At 40.1% G+C, this 17,583-nt stretch overlaps 1 protein-coding gene across 1 annotated transcript; it reads right to left on the bottom strand.

Annotated features, from left to right (window-relative positions):
* Nucleotides 1–275: 275 nt before the first annotated feature.
* LOC129742401 (uncharacterized) lies at nucleotides 276–13,388 on the bottom strand. The gene is made up of 4 exons (XM_055734300.1): nucleotides 13,372–13,388; nucleotides 12,836–13,153; nucleotides 6,680–8,061; nucleotides 276–292 (listed from the first exon to the last, which is right to left on the bottom strand). The coding sequence occupies exons 1-4, from the start codon at nucleotides 13,386–13,388 to the stop codon at nucleotides 276–278; spliced, it is 1,734 nt and encodes a 577-aa protein (XP_055590275.1).
* Between the last annotated feature and the right edge of the window lie 4,195 nt (nucleotides 13,389–17,583).

Genomic DNA, 17,583 nt, shown 5'->3' with positions numbered 1-17,583 from the left:
TTGAGGCCCTGGCAATTCAATTGCAGCCATATCCGAAGCAATCCCTTTAGATTATCTGAGATGAGAGAAAGAGTACACACTATTTAGACTTCTGTGTGCCAAATAAAACACAACTGCTAGGATTTTCTAGAATTTAAACTACTGATCGATTCTAAAAGAAAAATTAAATAATTTTACCATCTTCAACGCGACAGAAACTGGTCGATTTGAACAATAGCCCTCTGGAGCACATGTTATTGAAATTCGCATATTTGTTGAAGTTCGGTTTGATCTGCTCAAATAGAAGAAGAATCTGAAAATAAGAGAAAAACATTAGAAGTTATACACTAATTAAAATCAGAATTTCAAGTTATTTTTTGTGAAAACTGAGATACCATCATGTTACCATCTACCGCCCAGTTAAGCACTTTCTTTTCCAATGAATCTCAAAACTGCTCTTTTTTCAATAAAAAATTTAGTGGAATAGGGTAACCAGATCCAGAACACTAAAAAGAGTACATTGAGATCATTTACCCGAAAAATTAGGAGAAAATAATATAACTACGGTTTTCTGAGCTCCCAGCCATCAGGTTGATACAAGATCCATTTAATTATCGAGTTTTTCGCCTGGAAGGTATGCAAAACAGCAGGAAAAGGATAGTGTATTTAGCTACTAAACCAGGTTTAAAAGATGTTCCATCCAATTTCATATGTTTGATAACATTAATCGTAGCTGATAAATCACTTATTAACATCAATTCACAATTCAAACTGCTTTTTTAGACGTATTTTGGAAGAAATAATCTCAACTTTGGGAAAACTATAATCATGCTTTAAAATGTTATCAACTTGCTTCAAATTTAACCTTTTTGTAAAACTGTATGTTATGTTAATGAAGTTATTACAAATTTTACTTTGCCTTTAAGATTCCTTTAACTTTGCTTCAAACTGTAAGCAACTGTGCTTTGCGATGGAACCTAATTCTAGGGCCATTCTTCTATAGTGAGCGATATGGTGGAATTTATTGATAGGCCTCACAGAAGGAAAGCATTGTTTGAACAATGAATGAAAAACTATTATATTTTCTTGCATTTTATCAAACATTTGACCGTCTAAAGTTTGTGAAATTGAACAATAAGTGATGTTCAGTAATGCAGCAATAATTTCTATTATTTCATCTTTTCCGTCGAGCGTTTCCCAATACATAAATTAAAACGAACGCAACAAAATCCTGAGAAGCAGAGAAATAATTTTGATTTTGTTTTTAAATGCTGTCTTGAAATTATGCATGAAGGTTTATCAGGAGACTCTACAAAACCCTAATCAAATTGTTGAATAATTTCGTTGACCTTTACGTTACGTCCGTTATAAAGTCTGTTTCACATAGCATCTGGTAGCATCTTTTCATTTACCGCAGCGCCCCTAGTTGTCACATCGCGAATCTATTGACAGTGTTTTGATCCGGATGGTTCGTTTACTTAAGCCTAGTCCACACTAGGAGACGGTTCGTCTCGAGCCGGTCTCAGCGTCTCCCATTTTCTTCGGGAGACACTGAGACCGTCTCAGGTTTCCAACAACAACAACAGACAACAAAGTTCGTACGGGGAAGTGCTGACCAAGTACAACGGATGCATTTTGATGAACGACGAAACATATGTCAAAATGGATTTTGGACAAATACCCGAGAACAAACTTTACCTTGCGAAGCGTAAAGGGAATGTTGCGGGTACATTCAAGTTTGTGTTCGCAGATAAATTTTCTCGTAAGTTGATGATTTGGCAAGGGATCTGTAGTTGTGGGAAGAAGACTAAGATTTTCATCACTGGGGACACAATGAATGGAAATGTTTACAAAGAAGAATGTCTCTAGAAGAGGGTTCATTCGGTCCCACAAGGGTCCGGTGAAGTTCTGGCCGGACCTGGCAAGCTGCCACTACTGCTGGGATGTCGTTAAGTGGGATACAGAGAACAAGATCGATTTTGTTGAAAAAAGCATCAATCCACCAAACTGTCCGGATTTTCGTCCCATCGAGAAATATTGGGCAATAGTTAAGGGCAAACTGAAGAAATATGGCAGAACCACGAAAAAACCCGCTCAAATGGAAATGTGGTGGACAAGATGGCGAATGAGGTTACCAGCAGTACTGTGCAGAAAATTATGTGTGGTATCACAAAAAATGTTCGAAAATTCATCCGAAAAGCTGACGAATGATTTTTATGTATTTTTTTTCCTTAAAGTGCAATAAAAACTCTACAAAATGACATTTTTACTTTTGTTTTACGTTATTTCTTTGCGGAGAAATGATCTATTTTATCCGACCACATTCTATGTGAAACAGACTTTAAATTAGTATTTTTTTAAACGAAATATCTTATCGTAGGAGCATCTGTTGAAAAAAATGTAGTGATGGTCCGAAAAATAGCATTTCACCAAGAATGTTGGTATATAGACTCCGGTGTATTCTATTTATTTTAAAATTTAGAGATGATGTCTTAAGCCAATTCGTCGTAGAAGTTACGACATCATTACAAAGTGTTTAAACTTGAGCATCTATTGCTCGATTTTTGATGATGATCAAACTATTACAATCATACCTTGCTGTTTCATGATACCGCTTTTTGACGGGACTAACTTCTTACAAGCTATCAATAAGTTATCGGAAATAACACAATTGTTGTGTTGTGTCTCCGTTCACATTTTCGCTTCATCTCGGAACAAGTCTAAAAATTGAGATAAAAAATAGTTCAAATGACCTGTTAAAGAGCCTCTGACACATCGTGCTCCTGCAATTTACTGAGTAGCAGACAACAAGCTGGAAATGCTTTTAGCAGAGCGCGCTTTCGCACAGGAATAAAAGCTTTTATCCCCGATCATCGCCGGAAACGCTACTGCTGATAGTAATATTGATGATGACGATACCGTCAACAGCTTAGTAGGTAGTAGGAAGGATGTTGGTAATTCAATTTCATCCCTTCGCTGCACTCTGATCCAATTTGCACTTTTCTTACACAACTAAATGACTCGCCACGCCGAACGACACGGGTCGAAATTCGTTGTATGACAATAAATGTTTCCTCCTTGTTCTGGACGAAGCTTGGAGAAGACAGACGAAACAACAGAATGGATCTGCTGACTGCCGGAAGAAGGAATTGCTGCCACTCTTCTGCTGAGAGACGGAACAATCGCGCGGGAAACATCCATTAACAGGAGTTGAAACAAAACTTCATTTCGAGTAGGTACCCGTTGTATAGTCAGTGTAAGCTCTAAGGTAGTTGCTTGTCTTCGATATTTTTGTTCACGATGAGCCATCCCGCTTAAAACAGAAATATGTAGTACTATGTAATTTACTTAAACTATTTCTATCGAAAGCACTAACCTCCTTTCATGGCAGGATGCGAGTGAATCATCAATAAACATCTCAAAACAAAACACAATTAAACGGTGATCGAATTGCTTTACCTTCAAAAGTTCCATTTCTCAAATTCTTAATTATTTTCTCACCAGAGCTAGTATTATAAACTTTTATGTCACTTCCATCTGTACCGTTGAGCCGTCAACACGTACGCCGGAGCATCGTATCGTTGCTGTGTACCTGCAGGAACATTTTACATTATTTATTTTATTCTTACCTGTTTTTCAATCAGCACTTTTACGTGCTTAATAATATTATTATCATTTTTTTATTAATATTTTATATTTTCTTTCCAGCCTGGGAAAGTCATAGGCCGGCTCAATTGCTGAACCTAATTCAGGTCCATCGGCCAAAAGAGTTGAAATTTCCAATTCTTTCGATGTCCTTCATAACATCGGTGATAAGGAAATATTAATATTTAATTCTGATAAGAGTAATAAGAAAACGTTTTCTTCCTTTACTCTTAAAAATGAAAAGGTTCCACCAATTACGGTCATGATTCCTGACTTCAATGCCTTTCGGAAAGAAATCGTCACTTCCGTCAAGGATGTGAAGCTTTCTTTTTAGATCGGTCGAAGGGGAACTGCTCGTATATTGGCGGAATCTTTCAATTATTTTCAAAAAATTCTAAATTATTTGAATAATAAAAAACACCAAATTTTTACGTACGACACTAGAAGTGATCGTCCATTTAAAGTTGTACTTCGTGGTCTCACCGGCGATCAGACACCGGATGAGATCACAACTGAATTAAATTCTTTGTTAGGTTTTTCTCTGATTCAAGTAATTCAAATGAGGAAAAGAACCAACACGAATAATATCAGTAGTGTTGGTTTTGCTCCTGAGCTTTATTTGATCCATTTTAAAAAGGGTCAGGTTAATAATTTGCAAATCCTTGAAAAGGCTCGTCTTATGTTTCATTGTCGAGTCAAATTTGAACCTTTTAGAAAATTTTCTTCAAAATATAACGCAATGTCGTCGTTGCGGCTCATTCGATCATGAAAAATCTAAATGCCTTTTTGGTGGTGTTAAACCACAAACAGAATTTTTCAAGTGTGCGAATTGCGCAGGTTATCATTTCTCGAATTCTATAGACTGTCCCGTTAGGGCAAAAATTATTGCTTCTAAGAAAAATCCCAAAGTATACAGAAAAGTTTCTTCTCCTCCTTCCTCTTTTTCGTCTTCACACTTCAGGTCGGCAAACAATCTGCCTGTTCGCAGTCAGCCTCGGCCTACATTGGAATCACGCCTGGGCAATGCTCGAAGTAATTTTAATGTTACCTGTGCTGATTCTGCGCCACAGACTCGTTGTTTAACGTTCTCAGAGGTTGTTGAAAATGGAATGCCCTCTCCAGGCATAACTAATAAAAATGAAAAAAAAAACCAAGTCTCAACGTTCATGCGAAGGCTTGGGAAAGTCCCCGAAATTCAAATTCAAATACCTGTTCTTCTCCTTCAGTTTCTGATCCTAACAATTTTGTTGATTTGGGTGAGATTACTGAGGAAAAATTAAAACTTTTGCATCAAAATTTAATAGAAATGATGCAACTTATGTTGAAAGCAAATTCAATGTTTGAAGCTTTCCAAACTTCTTTTAATTATGCTAACAAAATTATTCTGACCTTACGATTCCCTCATGGATCCAAATAGATGTTTAAATTTATTTATTTATTTATTTATTATTAAATCAACAGATCATATATTGATCCAAATGATATTTTAAAATTAAAAACTAACAACAAATACAAATCTACACTGAACTTAGAACACTAAGAATTCTTCTTCGGAATAAAACCTTCGAAACGTCAAAATCAAAATGTTCTGAGAAGCGGTTAAAAGTCTTGATGACGCCAATTATTGCAGAGTTGGCCCCGTAATTGTTAAGTCTAACAGGAACGAAGAGCTGAAGATCCCGATTCCTCAAACCACGAGGTCGGACGCTAAGTGGAAGAACTTCCAAAAGTGCAGGAGAGTCGATTCTTGATGAAAGCAGATCAGCGACGAAAGAAGCACGAGTGGCGGTCCTGCGGGCTTGCAGCGTGTCGATGTCGATCAGGCGGCAGCGGCTTTCGTAGCTGGGAAGTCGAAAAGGGTCTTGCCAGTTTAAGTGTCGAAGGGCATACCTCAAAAAACGTCGTTGGATGGCTTCGATGCGATCAGAGCCGTTTTGATAATATGGGCACCAAACCGCAGAAGCATATTCGAGGATCGATCGAACCAGACTGCAGTAAAGACTCTTCAGGCAGTAGATGTCCTTAAAGTCCTTCGTCATGCGGAAAAGAAGACCCAGGCTTCTGGAGGCTTTGTCAACGATATAGTTGGTGTGATTCTTAAAATCCAGCCGCGCGTCGAGGATCACACCAAGATCTTTCACGTGTTGAGCTCGAGAGATTGCATCGTTTCCAAGGAAATAAACGGCTGAGAGCGGGCGTCGTTTGCGGGAAAATGATATTACTACACATTTATCACGGTTTAAAGGTAGGCGATTGGCATCACACCAGGAGGCAAAGAGGTTAAACTGGTTCTGCAGGAAGTTCACATCCTCGGAGCCATTGATAGAGTAGTACAGTTTCAAGTCGTCGGCATACGCCAATTTTGGTCCATCGAGGAGTTGCAGCACGTCATTGAAGTAAATTAGGAATACTAACGGCCCTAAGTGACTTCCCTGAGGCACGCCTGATGAAGCTGAGAACTGCCTGGAAAAACAGTTACCCGTACGAACTGTCAATTTACGTCCCGTAAGGTAACTGCGGAACCAGCCAATGAGAGATCCACAAAATCCTAAACGCGCGAGCTTTCCGATGGCAATATCATGGTTCACCTTGTCGAATGCGGCAGACAGATCGGTATAGATGGCATCAGTTTGGGATTTCTTGGCAAAACTTTCATGCACATACGAGGTAAAGGTTAGTAAGTTAGTTGTAGTTGAGCGTTGAGGCATAAATCCATGCTGGTCGTTGGAGAGGTTGTGCTTGCAGAACATGAAAATGGGATCTAAAACCACCAATTCGAAAAGTTTGGCAATAGCACACAGAGCTGAAATTCCTCGGTAATTATTAACATCTTTCCTATCTCCCTTTTTATGAACCGGGAACATGTAAGCTTCTTTCCACAGTGAGGGGAAGGTGGCCTGGTCGAGCGAAGCTTGGAAGATAAGCCTGATAGGAGTCAGCAAAGAAGGCATAAAACGCTTCAGGAAGGTAGCTGGTATCCCATCCGGGCCCGTAGAGAAGGAGTTTTTAAGCTTAGTGGCTGCTTTAGAGATGATGGTGTCCTCGACTGTTATACCGTTTAAAGAAAAGCCCAGTGGTGAAACACTCCTGATGGCGCGATTCAGTTGGTCGTCGGTTATTGAAGATGTATCAAAGATGCTCGAGAATTTATTGGCAAAGAGATCGCAGATTCCGGAGTCAGAGTTCGCCATGATGCCATCCAAGAACATGCAGGACGGTGTTCCAGGTTCATTCCGCTGATTTTTAACGTGATTCCAGAAGGATTTTGGGCTAGTCTTGAGATTTTGCTGAATTCGACGAAGATGGTTTTGATAGCTACGTTGACAGGCTTTTTTATAGGCGGAGTTGAGTTTGCGATATTCTTCCTTGGTATGCGGAGATTTGTGCTTGTTGAAATTTCGAAGGGCACGCCTTTTTGTCGCTTTCAGTTGTCGTAAAGCTGCTGTAGCCCATGGAGTCCGAGGATTAGCATTGGCGGTGCGTTTCGGCACATGACGGTCGATTACGTAGTTGAGGATGTGCGAGAAAGTTTCGGCTGCAGCATTAGGGTTAGCTAGTTCGAGTTCGGATTCCCAGTCTATAGTGGCCAGTACGCGAGAAATGATATCGAAATCGGCGTTCTTATAGTCCAAGTAGAAGGGTGTGAGTTTATCAGCGGGGTTACACAATCTAGAGATATTAATTGTAACCAGTAAAGCCGGGTGATGTGGGCCTACTTTAACTAGCGGTGCCGGTGCTGATTCGATAGTTGGTAAACGGAATCCGTCATTGGCAAAGCAAAGATCAAGCATCCGGCCGTTCTCGTTTACAACACTGTTGATCTGACGTAAGGTTGCTGTACTCAAAGAGTCTAGAATAATGTTCGAGGAAGCCGAAAAAGTGGAGCGTTCAGGATCGGGATACAGGAAGCTAGCTTGGCTGGAACACCACTTTATACCTGGCATGTTAAAATCGCCTAAGACGATTATGTCATCTTCTGGAGCGCAGAAAGAGCTTATTTTAGAAATGCAACTAGAGAATGATTCAGCTAAGGTCACGTCTCTCGAGCGATCAGGAGGCAAATATAGTACGCCAACGTAAAGCTTCCGGTCGCCGAGTTCGATGCGGGACCACACCATCTCAAGATTATGCCAAGATTCATCATCGATTGGCATGGCTCTGAATTTGGACCTTAAGGCGAGTAACACCCCACCACCTGTGGCCTTTCTGCTGTTACGGGAGCTTCGATCGCAGCGGAACACTGAATAATCGGATCCGAAGATCTGGTTGGAGAGAGTGTGATCGTTCAACCATGTTTCGGTAAAGGTGATAATATCGTAGCAGGAACATGAAGTAGCAAGCAGATAATCAGTCACGCAGGAATTGATACCACCGACATTCTGATAGTAGATGTTGATAAAATCAAGCGGTTCTGATGCCGATCTGGAGCCGTTGTCACTGAAATGGAGAATACCATCACGCGGAGGAAGGCAGTCAGGAGCAGCGTACTTGCCTGGTAAAGCAGGCTGGAGAACCCCTACGCCACAGACGAACTCAGGGCCGGGACGACTGGTGACGCTGGCAGGAATCAGCTCGACTGAGTCGAAGGGCACAGGGGTCTCCGTGAGGCCCGATACGTTGCGTCCCGGTGATGAGAACTCAGTACCAGTCGTGATGATCGTGGGGGGGCGATGAAGAGCATGTTGGAGTACTAGCAAGCACAGCTTGGTGATAACCAACGAATGATGTACTGTTGGGCGGAAATTTATCACACAAAAATAATGTTCGAGGTGATGTAGAGTACTTGCCTGAGTATGCAGGCTGAAGAACCTCATTGCCACGATCGATCTCAGGGCCGGGACGACTGATGACGCTGGCAGGAAACTGCGCGACTGAGTCGAGGGGCTCTGAGGTCTCCGTAGTGCCTAGTTCGTTGCATCCCGGAGTCGAAGCCAATGCTGCTGGGGGGAATATTATGAATTGGAACGCTAGCTCTTTGCTAACCAAGATGAATTCTTTTTATTTTTGAAAACTCAAAACATACAGTTGCGTTCAAAAAAGAATGAAATCGCATGAAGTTGCGCACCCACTTCCAACTTTGACAAGCTGCCATTTCTCTCTCAGTTTATATTTTTCCATGAAAATTTCACACAATCTAGTTCAACTATCCAACTAACACTCCACATAATTTGAAGTCTTTTCAATGACGGGGAACAAAGATACAGCTTTTCCCGTAAAAAGGGAAAATTTGGAATTGCTTCACTAAATTTGCTGTATCTTTGACTATTTTCTTTGAAAAATCTTGAAATTTGGCCTAAAGATGTAAAAATGTTTGATCTAATGTCAGGCCAAGTTTCGTCAAAATCGATGAACTCGATCAAAAATGGTGTCGGATTGAAAATAAGGTTCATTATCGCCCAGCAGACGATTTCATTCTTTTTTGGACGGATGTTTGTATGGAAAACATCGTAATCCATGTATTCTTGGTTTTCTCTTTCACAAAACCAAAAGTTATCACAAAGGATGTTGTAAATTGCTAAAAACTTTATTTGTACTTTATTTAGAAAGAGAAAATGTTTCATTAGGGTTCAAAATAAGAAAACAGAGTTTCAGATATGACCTGCTAATTATGCCGATAACAAAATTTGATCGACAATTAAAGCGAATATTCTATTCGCTCTTTTGTTTCAATACCAGCTCTGTTGGAACAATTTCTATTTCTAAACAAAGCAAGGATGAAGTTCCTATCAATTTACAACATTCTTTGTAATAATTGTTGGTTTTGTGGAAGAAAAAAACCAAGAATACATAGATTACAATGTTTTCCACACAAACATCCGTCCAAAAAAGAATGAAATCGTTTGCTAGGCGATAATGAACATCATCTTCAAACTGGCACCATTTTTGATCACGTTTATCGATTTTGACGAAACTTGGCCTGACATTAGATCAAACAATTTTACATCTTTAGGCCAAATTTCAAGATTTTTCGAAAAAAATTGTCAAAGATACAGCAAATTTAGAGAAGCAATTCCAAATTTCCCCTTTTTACGGAAAAAGCTGTATCTTTGTTTCTCGTCATTGCAGGGACTTCAAATTTTGTGGAGTGTTAGTTGGATAGTTGAACTAAATTGTGTGAAATTTTCATGAAAAAATATAAACCGAGAGAGAAATGGCAGCTTGTCAAAGTTGGAAGAGGGTACGCAGCTTCATACGATTTCATTCTTTTTTGAACGCAACTGTACATATTGCTCACTGAAACTTTTTTAAAGCCAGACAATAACTGCAGCAAAAGCAATGCTTTCTTTAAAATTTTGCGAAATGATCGACTTGATCGACAAGGTGGGGGTGTAGCTATTGTCATCAACAGTCGTCTCAAATTTAGACTTCTCCCTTCTTTCAATACAAAAGTCTTAGAAACAATTGGAATGAATTAGAAACGTCCATGGGGAAAATTATAATTATTGCCGCATATTTGCTTTTTCAATGCAGCGGTGAACAGAAAAATTTTTTGAAGGGAGATTTACAAAAACTCACCAGAAACAAATCTAAATTTTTTTTATTATTGGTGACTTTAATGCTAAATACCGATCTTGGAATAATATTTCATCGAATTCAAATGGGAATATTTTATTTAATGATTGCTCTGCAGGTTATATACTGTTGAATATCCTAATGGGCATACTTGTTTTTCTTCAATTAGAAATCCTTCAACAATTGATTTGGTTCTAACGGATTTAGGCGAGCATTGTAGTCAATTAGTTACTCATGCAGACCTCGATTCACACCACTTTCCAGTAACTTTTTCTTTATCCCAAAGTCCCATTGAAAACCTTTTAAAATCATCTTTTAACTTTCAAAAAGCTGACTGGGAGCGATAAAGGAATTTTATTGAACGTTATTTAGATGTAAACGTTCCACTGAATTCAACAGAAGATATTGATTTGGCTGTAGAAAATTTGACAACTTCAAAAGTCAATGCTTCAATACCCAAATTTAGACGTAAGTTTAATCAACCTTTGATCGATGATGATCTTCAGTTTTTGATACGACTGAAAAACAATCGTCGACGCCAATATCAACGAACTAGGGATCCTTATTTGAAATTTATTTATTGCGACCTTCAAAAAGAGATCAAACTTCGTTCAAATTTCATTCGTTATGAAAATTTTGCTAAAGCAGTAGAGGATATAAAACCCTACTCAAATCTATTTTGGAAATTAAGAAAAATGCTGAAAAAGCCCCAGAAGCCAATTCCTTCTTTGAAATATGGAGATAAACTTATTTAACCTAATGCAGAAAAGCTCAAAAATTAACCCAACAGTTTGAGTCTGGTCATGATTTAAATTTAAACGTTGTAAGTCCAATTGATGCTCAAATTTCCCTAGAATTTGATGATATTCTTTCCAAGCATCTTGTGAGACAAATATTGATGAACTTAAATTGATTTTCAAAAAATTTAAAAATAAGAAAGCTTGGGAGGAAGATGGGATTTTCTATATTGTTATTAAAAATTTGCCTGAATGCACTTTAATTTTTTTTTCAATAAATGGGTTCACTTGGCTTATTTTCCAAATAAATGGAAAAATGCCAAAATAACTCCAATTTTAAAACCTGGAAAAAGTGCTTCAGAGCCTTCAAGTTATCGACCAATTAGTTTGCTTCCTTCTTTAAGTAAACTATTTGAGAGAGCTATTTTGAATAGAATGATGATTTACATTAATCAGAATTCTATTTTCCCTGATGAACAATTTGGTTTTCATCATTAATATTCTACTGTAAGTGAAATGCATAAATGAAAACTGAAAAATGAGCGTGCAATCAATCAGCTGTTATGGATGTATACCAACATTAAAGATTTGTAAATAGAAATCATAAAAAGTATGAGATCGAAGGTTTCCTTAGCGATCGAAATGAATGATCCAGTCTCTTTCGATTTGGATCTTAAAGTTGAAGCAAGTGTTTTAAGATAATCTTGAGAAAACCCAGCAACTTACAGTGGCGAACGAGGAAAAGTTGGTGAGTTCATAAGTGATCCGAGTTGGATTGAATGGCTGAAGTGCGAACTAAAATTTTAAGAAGTGTTGATGGTTTGATAGTAAGTTCGAGTGAAAACTATTTTTTTTGCTATTTTGTAACGGTTTACGAAAATTATATTGGCTTGTTCACGAAATAATCCCTCATGGGAGGAATATACACGGATAGGACTCTGTGTAAAAGATAACCAGAGAGGGAAATATGGAAAAGCTTTCGGTATAATGGAAAACTCTCCAAAGGCGATGAAATAACTTATCGTTATTGTTACCGTTGGTAACAATCCTTTGATTAGAATTTGTGTACCCTTCCCGAGTATATTCATGTAGTTAGATTAGGAACAATAAAATTAAAATGATATAAAGTTAGATAATAGTTTAGATGTATATTTGTAAAAGGCTCAGTAAATATAGTAGGGACAAAATTGTGCAAAAAGTTGTGTTGTCTGTTAGATCAGAAAAAAGTAGGGTGGTTTCACGTTCTTCTGTCACACACGGATGGTAACCTGGCCGGTGTGCTCGAGGGCGCGATGCCCGAAAGCACGTCCAACCGGTCCGGCGATTTGATGCGGGCGTCTTCCGTGGCCCGAGAGTGACAATCGAACGTGCCACTATGTCCATGGTCACCCTATTATCCCATCCTTACCCAACTTTTGATAGTGGCCCAACGATAAGTTGACACGTCATTGTTGGGCCATTATCGAATTGTCATCGAAGTTTCCGGAAACAGCGAGAGAGGATAGGAATGATTTGTGCGAAGAGAGGAGAAAGCAAGAAAGTGAAGAAAGAGCGGATCGTGAAAAAAAAAAGGCAAAAAGATTCGAGACTGCGAGCGAGGCATTCGGTGTAGGGACACGGACAAGTGCGGTGCGTCTTTTCGATTCCTCAAAGCGAGGCGAACCAATAAGTGAGGACCGCGTGTGGAAGTGGCGAGGCTGGGCAACCTGGTTAAGCCCGATAAATTGAAAAACCCAAGGATCCGGGGGCTAGGTTGGTTTTCCAAACCATCCGACCGAGTCGCCGATCCAGCCATCCGGCTAACCGGGTTAGCAGACTAGACCGCTCAACCTAAACGCCGAATTAACAACCATCTATTCCGCTGCGAAAGTCGGCCACGTGTCCGGGAGGAATATTCAGCTTAAGTGGTAAAGGCGTACGGGTCGGTTGACAAAATAATCCGGCTCCCGTCAAAAACCTACAACTCGTCCGAATTTGTCCGGCCAAGCAACCACCAGGAAACCACGTGGGTCCGAAAGAGCCATCCAAACTCATCCGTATCTGTCCCTACCCAGACTAGATTCGTTGGGCCGAGCATCCGATCGGCCAGGGAAGCCTGCCAACCAAGTAACCCAGCGAAGCCGTCAATCAAATCCGCTGGGTCGTACTGATTATCCGGTAAAGCCACTAAAGTCGCCGATTCCTGCCATTCCTCCGAATTGGGCGACGCAGTACTTGGCTTAATCCGTTCTCCAGGCCGTCGAACCGGACCAAACGTCCAGCGTAGCGGGTCACCGGGTCTATCGGAGTATCAGGTCTTCTACAACCGACAAGCCGAACCAACAAACCATCTTGGCCACCCGTCCCACCAAGCCACCTGGGACCGGAGGTCGAATGCGGTCGTTTGGCCCGGGGAAACAAACAAGGTCCAAACATCCGTTGCCGATAAAAAAAAAAGGACTAAGGTAACCAATGCTCCCTTCAACCAACTTTCTTCAACCAACCATCCTCGACCTACTCTCTACTACCAACCATCTTCAATCAACCATCTTCAATCAACCATCTTCAATCAACCATCTTCAACCAACCATCTACCACCAACCACACTCGATCCATCTTCTACAACCATCTTCAATCAACCCCGAAGCTCTACCATCCCGTAACATGCAGCACGGCCGCACCGGTTCCCTTCCCACTATATGTTTATGTGTCTAAAAATAATGTAAAATAAAATCAAAAATAACAAAATTTTCACATCTTTTCCCTTTTGAGCTGATATCCCTCGGAAGGGTGCTCTTCCACTTATATTAATTTCTTCTTCCTCTCAATGGCTATGGGTGAGTCATGCCTAAGCTAGCCGACTCTGGGATTACGCATCGTCTGGGCTAGCCGTACGTAATAACTGGCGCCCAACGTGGGGCCCGAAAAAAATACTTAAAAAAATATTCAATTTTTTCAAATTGATTATTTTTTTCTATCTTGCTTAGGGTGATTCACAAATACGTATGTCTTCGTGATTGAATTGTCATTTCCTCCTTGTAAATCGAATGATATGTCGTCCAGTCAACGTCTAATTTATCCAGTAGAGTAAAATCAAATAATAGAGAAATATTTCCAGCGTAAGTATTCTATATAAACCAAACTGCTTGATTTACGTGAAGTAATTTGAAAAGCGAAACTTATATGTATTTATTACTCAGTAGTGCACTGGCCCAGGATTAAAAAAAAAAAAATTCAATTGAAAAAATATATATATATTTATATGTATTCGGACAGGAACTAGAGGAGTAGTAAAACCGATAAGGATATCCGTTATTATAATGGAACCAATTACAGAAAACGAGCTAGAACGTTTATTTTTGGAGGCCCGAATCGAAAACCTTGATGGAGATGACTTAGATTTTGAGCTGGAAATCAGAAGATTTCCGTTTTCGAGGGATGAACACATCTCTCGAAAAAGAAAAGCTTTGAAGGAGTTGTTAAAGAATGAGAAAGAAGAACCAGAAGTTCATAGTAAAATTTTAACCCGCGATCCTCTTACAGAAATACAGTTGTGTGAAAAGAAACTAATAGAAATCGAGGAAATCTATAGCATTACAGGGAGTAAACAGCTTCCAAAAAAATACTTGACTGTTTTGCTTCATGTAGGATGTAGGGCAAAACTAGTCAGGGATAATCTGCCTCGAGACAAAAGAGCCATCATGGACGAACAATTACAGCGGATAATATTCTTATTGAACAAATATTTTATAAATAGCAATCAAGAAGAAAATCTGTTACAATTACAAGAAGAAGATAATTTAGGAAATCTATTCGAAGATAACCAGCCTAGTATCGCTATTGATAATTCTTTGCCGAAACAAAATACACCGCTTGAAGACAATCTTTCAGTAGCCCATATGGAAACAGATCTGATAAATTCGCTTTCACGTTTAGGACTGATTAAAAACGAGTCTTGCGATAAACAACAGTTTATTCAAGGTTTGCTGTCTTTGGAGAATGAACTTTACCAATTAAGGCAATTCAAAGCAAATAATTCAGTTAACAATGAAATGATCTCGAACCCAAAGTATACAGGAACAAATCCAAAATCATCTATAAGCACTATGACCCCAATTCGCAACGCCGCGCAAACAACGGAAAATGAATTAATTGAAAAAACTTTCCGAAGTACAGGCATTAATACGATTTTACCGACAACAAATTCGTATTTGAGCAAATCGATACTACAAAATGTATCAACGCGATTCGTAACTCCTATTTTGAACCCACCGATATTTACAACAGGCACGCGACCTAGTACTTCGATATCTTACGCACAAAAATTGCCTTTTCTAAATAATGATCAATCCTATATTTCACCGCCTTACCAGAACCCGCCCCCAATATCTCCATGGCTGACTCCCTGTCCGATATCCTTACCGATATCACAGCACAACTACCAAGCGATAGGAGAAGTCAGGTCCATGCAATGTTCTCCGCCGCAAATGCAATACGCACCTGTGAGCGCGAGACAACAACCGTTAATGCCAGCTATGAATGAACAAAATGAAGCTGGAAGAACTACGATGAATTATAACGCGTCGACCGCGATCAATCTGACATCCCACGCAAACGCGCAACCCACCGGTGATTGTCCCGCATCGAGGATTCCCATCAATGCTCGACCAATCAACCCGATTCCGACTCCTTTATCTCTCAATGTTCACCATAGTGAATTACGCGACCCTCATAGATACGAAATAGAAAATAATTACGCGCGAGTTCGATCATCCAGTCAGCTTCCGGTGTCGAAATGGCATCTGGATAAATATTCAGGGACCGATCAAGGTCTGAAATTAAATGAGTTTCTCATGTTGGTTACCCAATTAGCATTATCAGAGAGAATAAGAGAAGACGAGTTATTCGATTCCGCGTTTCATCTTTTCTCAGGTCCAGCCCTCAATTGGTATATGACCATGCGAGCGGCTGGGCGTTTATATAGCTGGTCACATCTTGTGGATGAGCTTAAAAGGGCCTTTGTACACCCGGAACTGGACTCGCTGGTTCGTACCAGGATTTATCAACGCCGGCAGCAGCGTAATGAGACATTCCAAGATTTTTATTATGACATGGAGGGAATGTTTCGGTCTATGAACAACCCTTTTTCGGACGCTGAAAAGCTGGACGTACTAAAACGTAATATGAGGGGTGATTACAAAAAGCAATTGTTATGGAAAACTACCGATAGTTTACTAGAACTTCTGGATGCGGGTCATAAAATCGATGCCTCTAACTTTTCTTTATATGCTAAAGTGTTCGGCAACGAAAAGTCGACAAATGTAGTAACAGAAAATAAAAATCAAAATTGGACTAATAGGAATCCGGCAAGCCGACAGATGAATAAGGGATCTGGCAAATGGCAGGATAAACCCAAGGAGGCAAAATATCAACCAAAAGCCGATCAGTATGTAAAGAATCGCAGGGAGGAAAAGAAAAAGGTACTAAATCCCGAAGATGACCCCCAGGAAGCAGGACCCTCGAACCCGCCACGCACTTTAGAATGGTTGATTGCATCGCATCAGCCTCCGAGCCAAAAAGAATGTTTAAATTGTAGGCAGACTAATCATTCGTTGGAACAATGTAAAAATTATAGAGGTTCCATATGTTTAATTTGTGGTTTTAAGGGATTCGAAACTTATAATTGCCCATACTGTAGAAAAAACGGTCGGCAGGCAACCGAAAGTCGCCGGCTGCCGAACCAAGACGCGTAAACCCATTTCCCACAGATGCCACGCTTTCAGACTTTTGGGAAATCGTTCCCGAGTTGTTTTATGAACAACAAGTCTCTGAAACTTTACTTATCTCATTATCTAAATTCTACGACAATCGCCCATATGCGTCTGTCAAGATATACGGCTTTCCTATCCAAGGACTGCTGGACTCTGGAAGCCAACTAACTCTGATAAACAAGAGAATATATACCAAATTCTCGAATCATAGACTCCAACCTTTGACCAAGCCAATAATTGTTCGGTCAGCCAATGGAACCAATTTGACAGTTTTGGGGCAATTGGATATTCCATATAATTTTGCGGGTCAAGTTAGGATAGTTCAAACCCTGGTGATTAAGGATCTCTCTGTCCTCTGCATCCTCGGCATGGATTTTTGGGAAAAATTCAACATTTGGCCTAAAATTCAAGGATGCAATGTCATTCAAACATGCGCTGAACTCGTAAAACTACCGGAAGACACCGCATTGTCCCCAAGTGAGCTTGAAGAACTGGAAAATATTAAGAACATGTTTAAGGTAGCTGACCCCGACAACCTCCCATACACAAATTTAGTCGAACATCAAATTGTAATTGCGGACGAATGGAGGGGAAAGCCCCCAGTCCGCCAATATCCGTATACGCTTTCTCCGAAGGTCCGAGAAAAAGTGGCAGCGGAGCTGAAACGCATGCTCAAAGCAGGGATTATAGAAAGGGCCAGTTCGGATTGGTGTTCAAATGTCGTCCCAGTGATAAAACCATCAGGAAAAATAAGACTTTGTTTGGACGCCCGAAAAATAAACGAACGAACCGTGCGTGATGCCTATCCGTTGCCACATCCGGGTCGCATTCTGGGTCAGCTACCCAGAGCCCGGTATCTGAGCACCATAGACTTGTCAGAGGCCTTTCTCCAAATTCCCTTGGAAAAGACCTCTCGACGATATACAGCCTTTAGTGTTCAGGGCCTCGGGATGTTCCAA

This window comes from Uranotaenia lowii, chromosome 2, assembly GCF_029784155.1.
Source record: "Uranotaenia lowii strain MFRU-FL chromosome 2, ASM2978415v1, whole genome shotgun sequence".
NCBI lineage: Eukaryota > Metazoa > Arthropoda > Insecta > Diptera > Culicidae > Uranotaenia > Uranotaenia lowii.
The sequence above is the reverse complement of the archived record's forward strand: the minus strand, read 5'-3'. Positions and strand labels throughout refer to the sequence as shown.

Excerpts from the sequence above, each read along its gene's own strand:
- LOC129742401 (XM_055734300.1), bottom strand. Across the intron at positions 8,062-12,835 it reads CGGACAAATTCGGACGAGTT|TGACAACGGCTCCAGATCGG; the intron begins GTAGGTTTTTGA and ends TCTCCATTTCAG.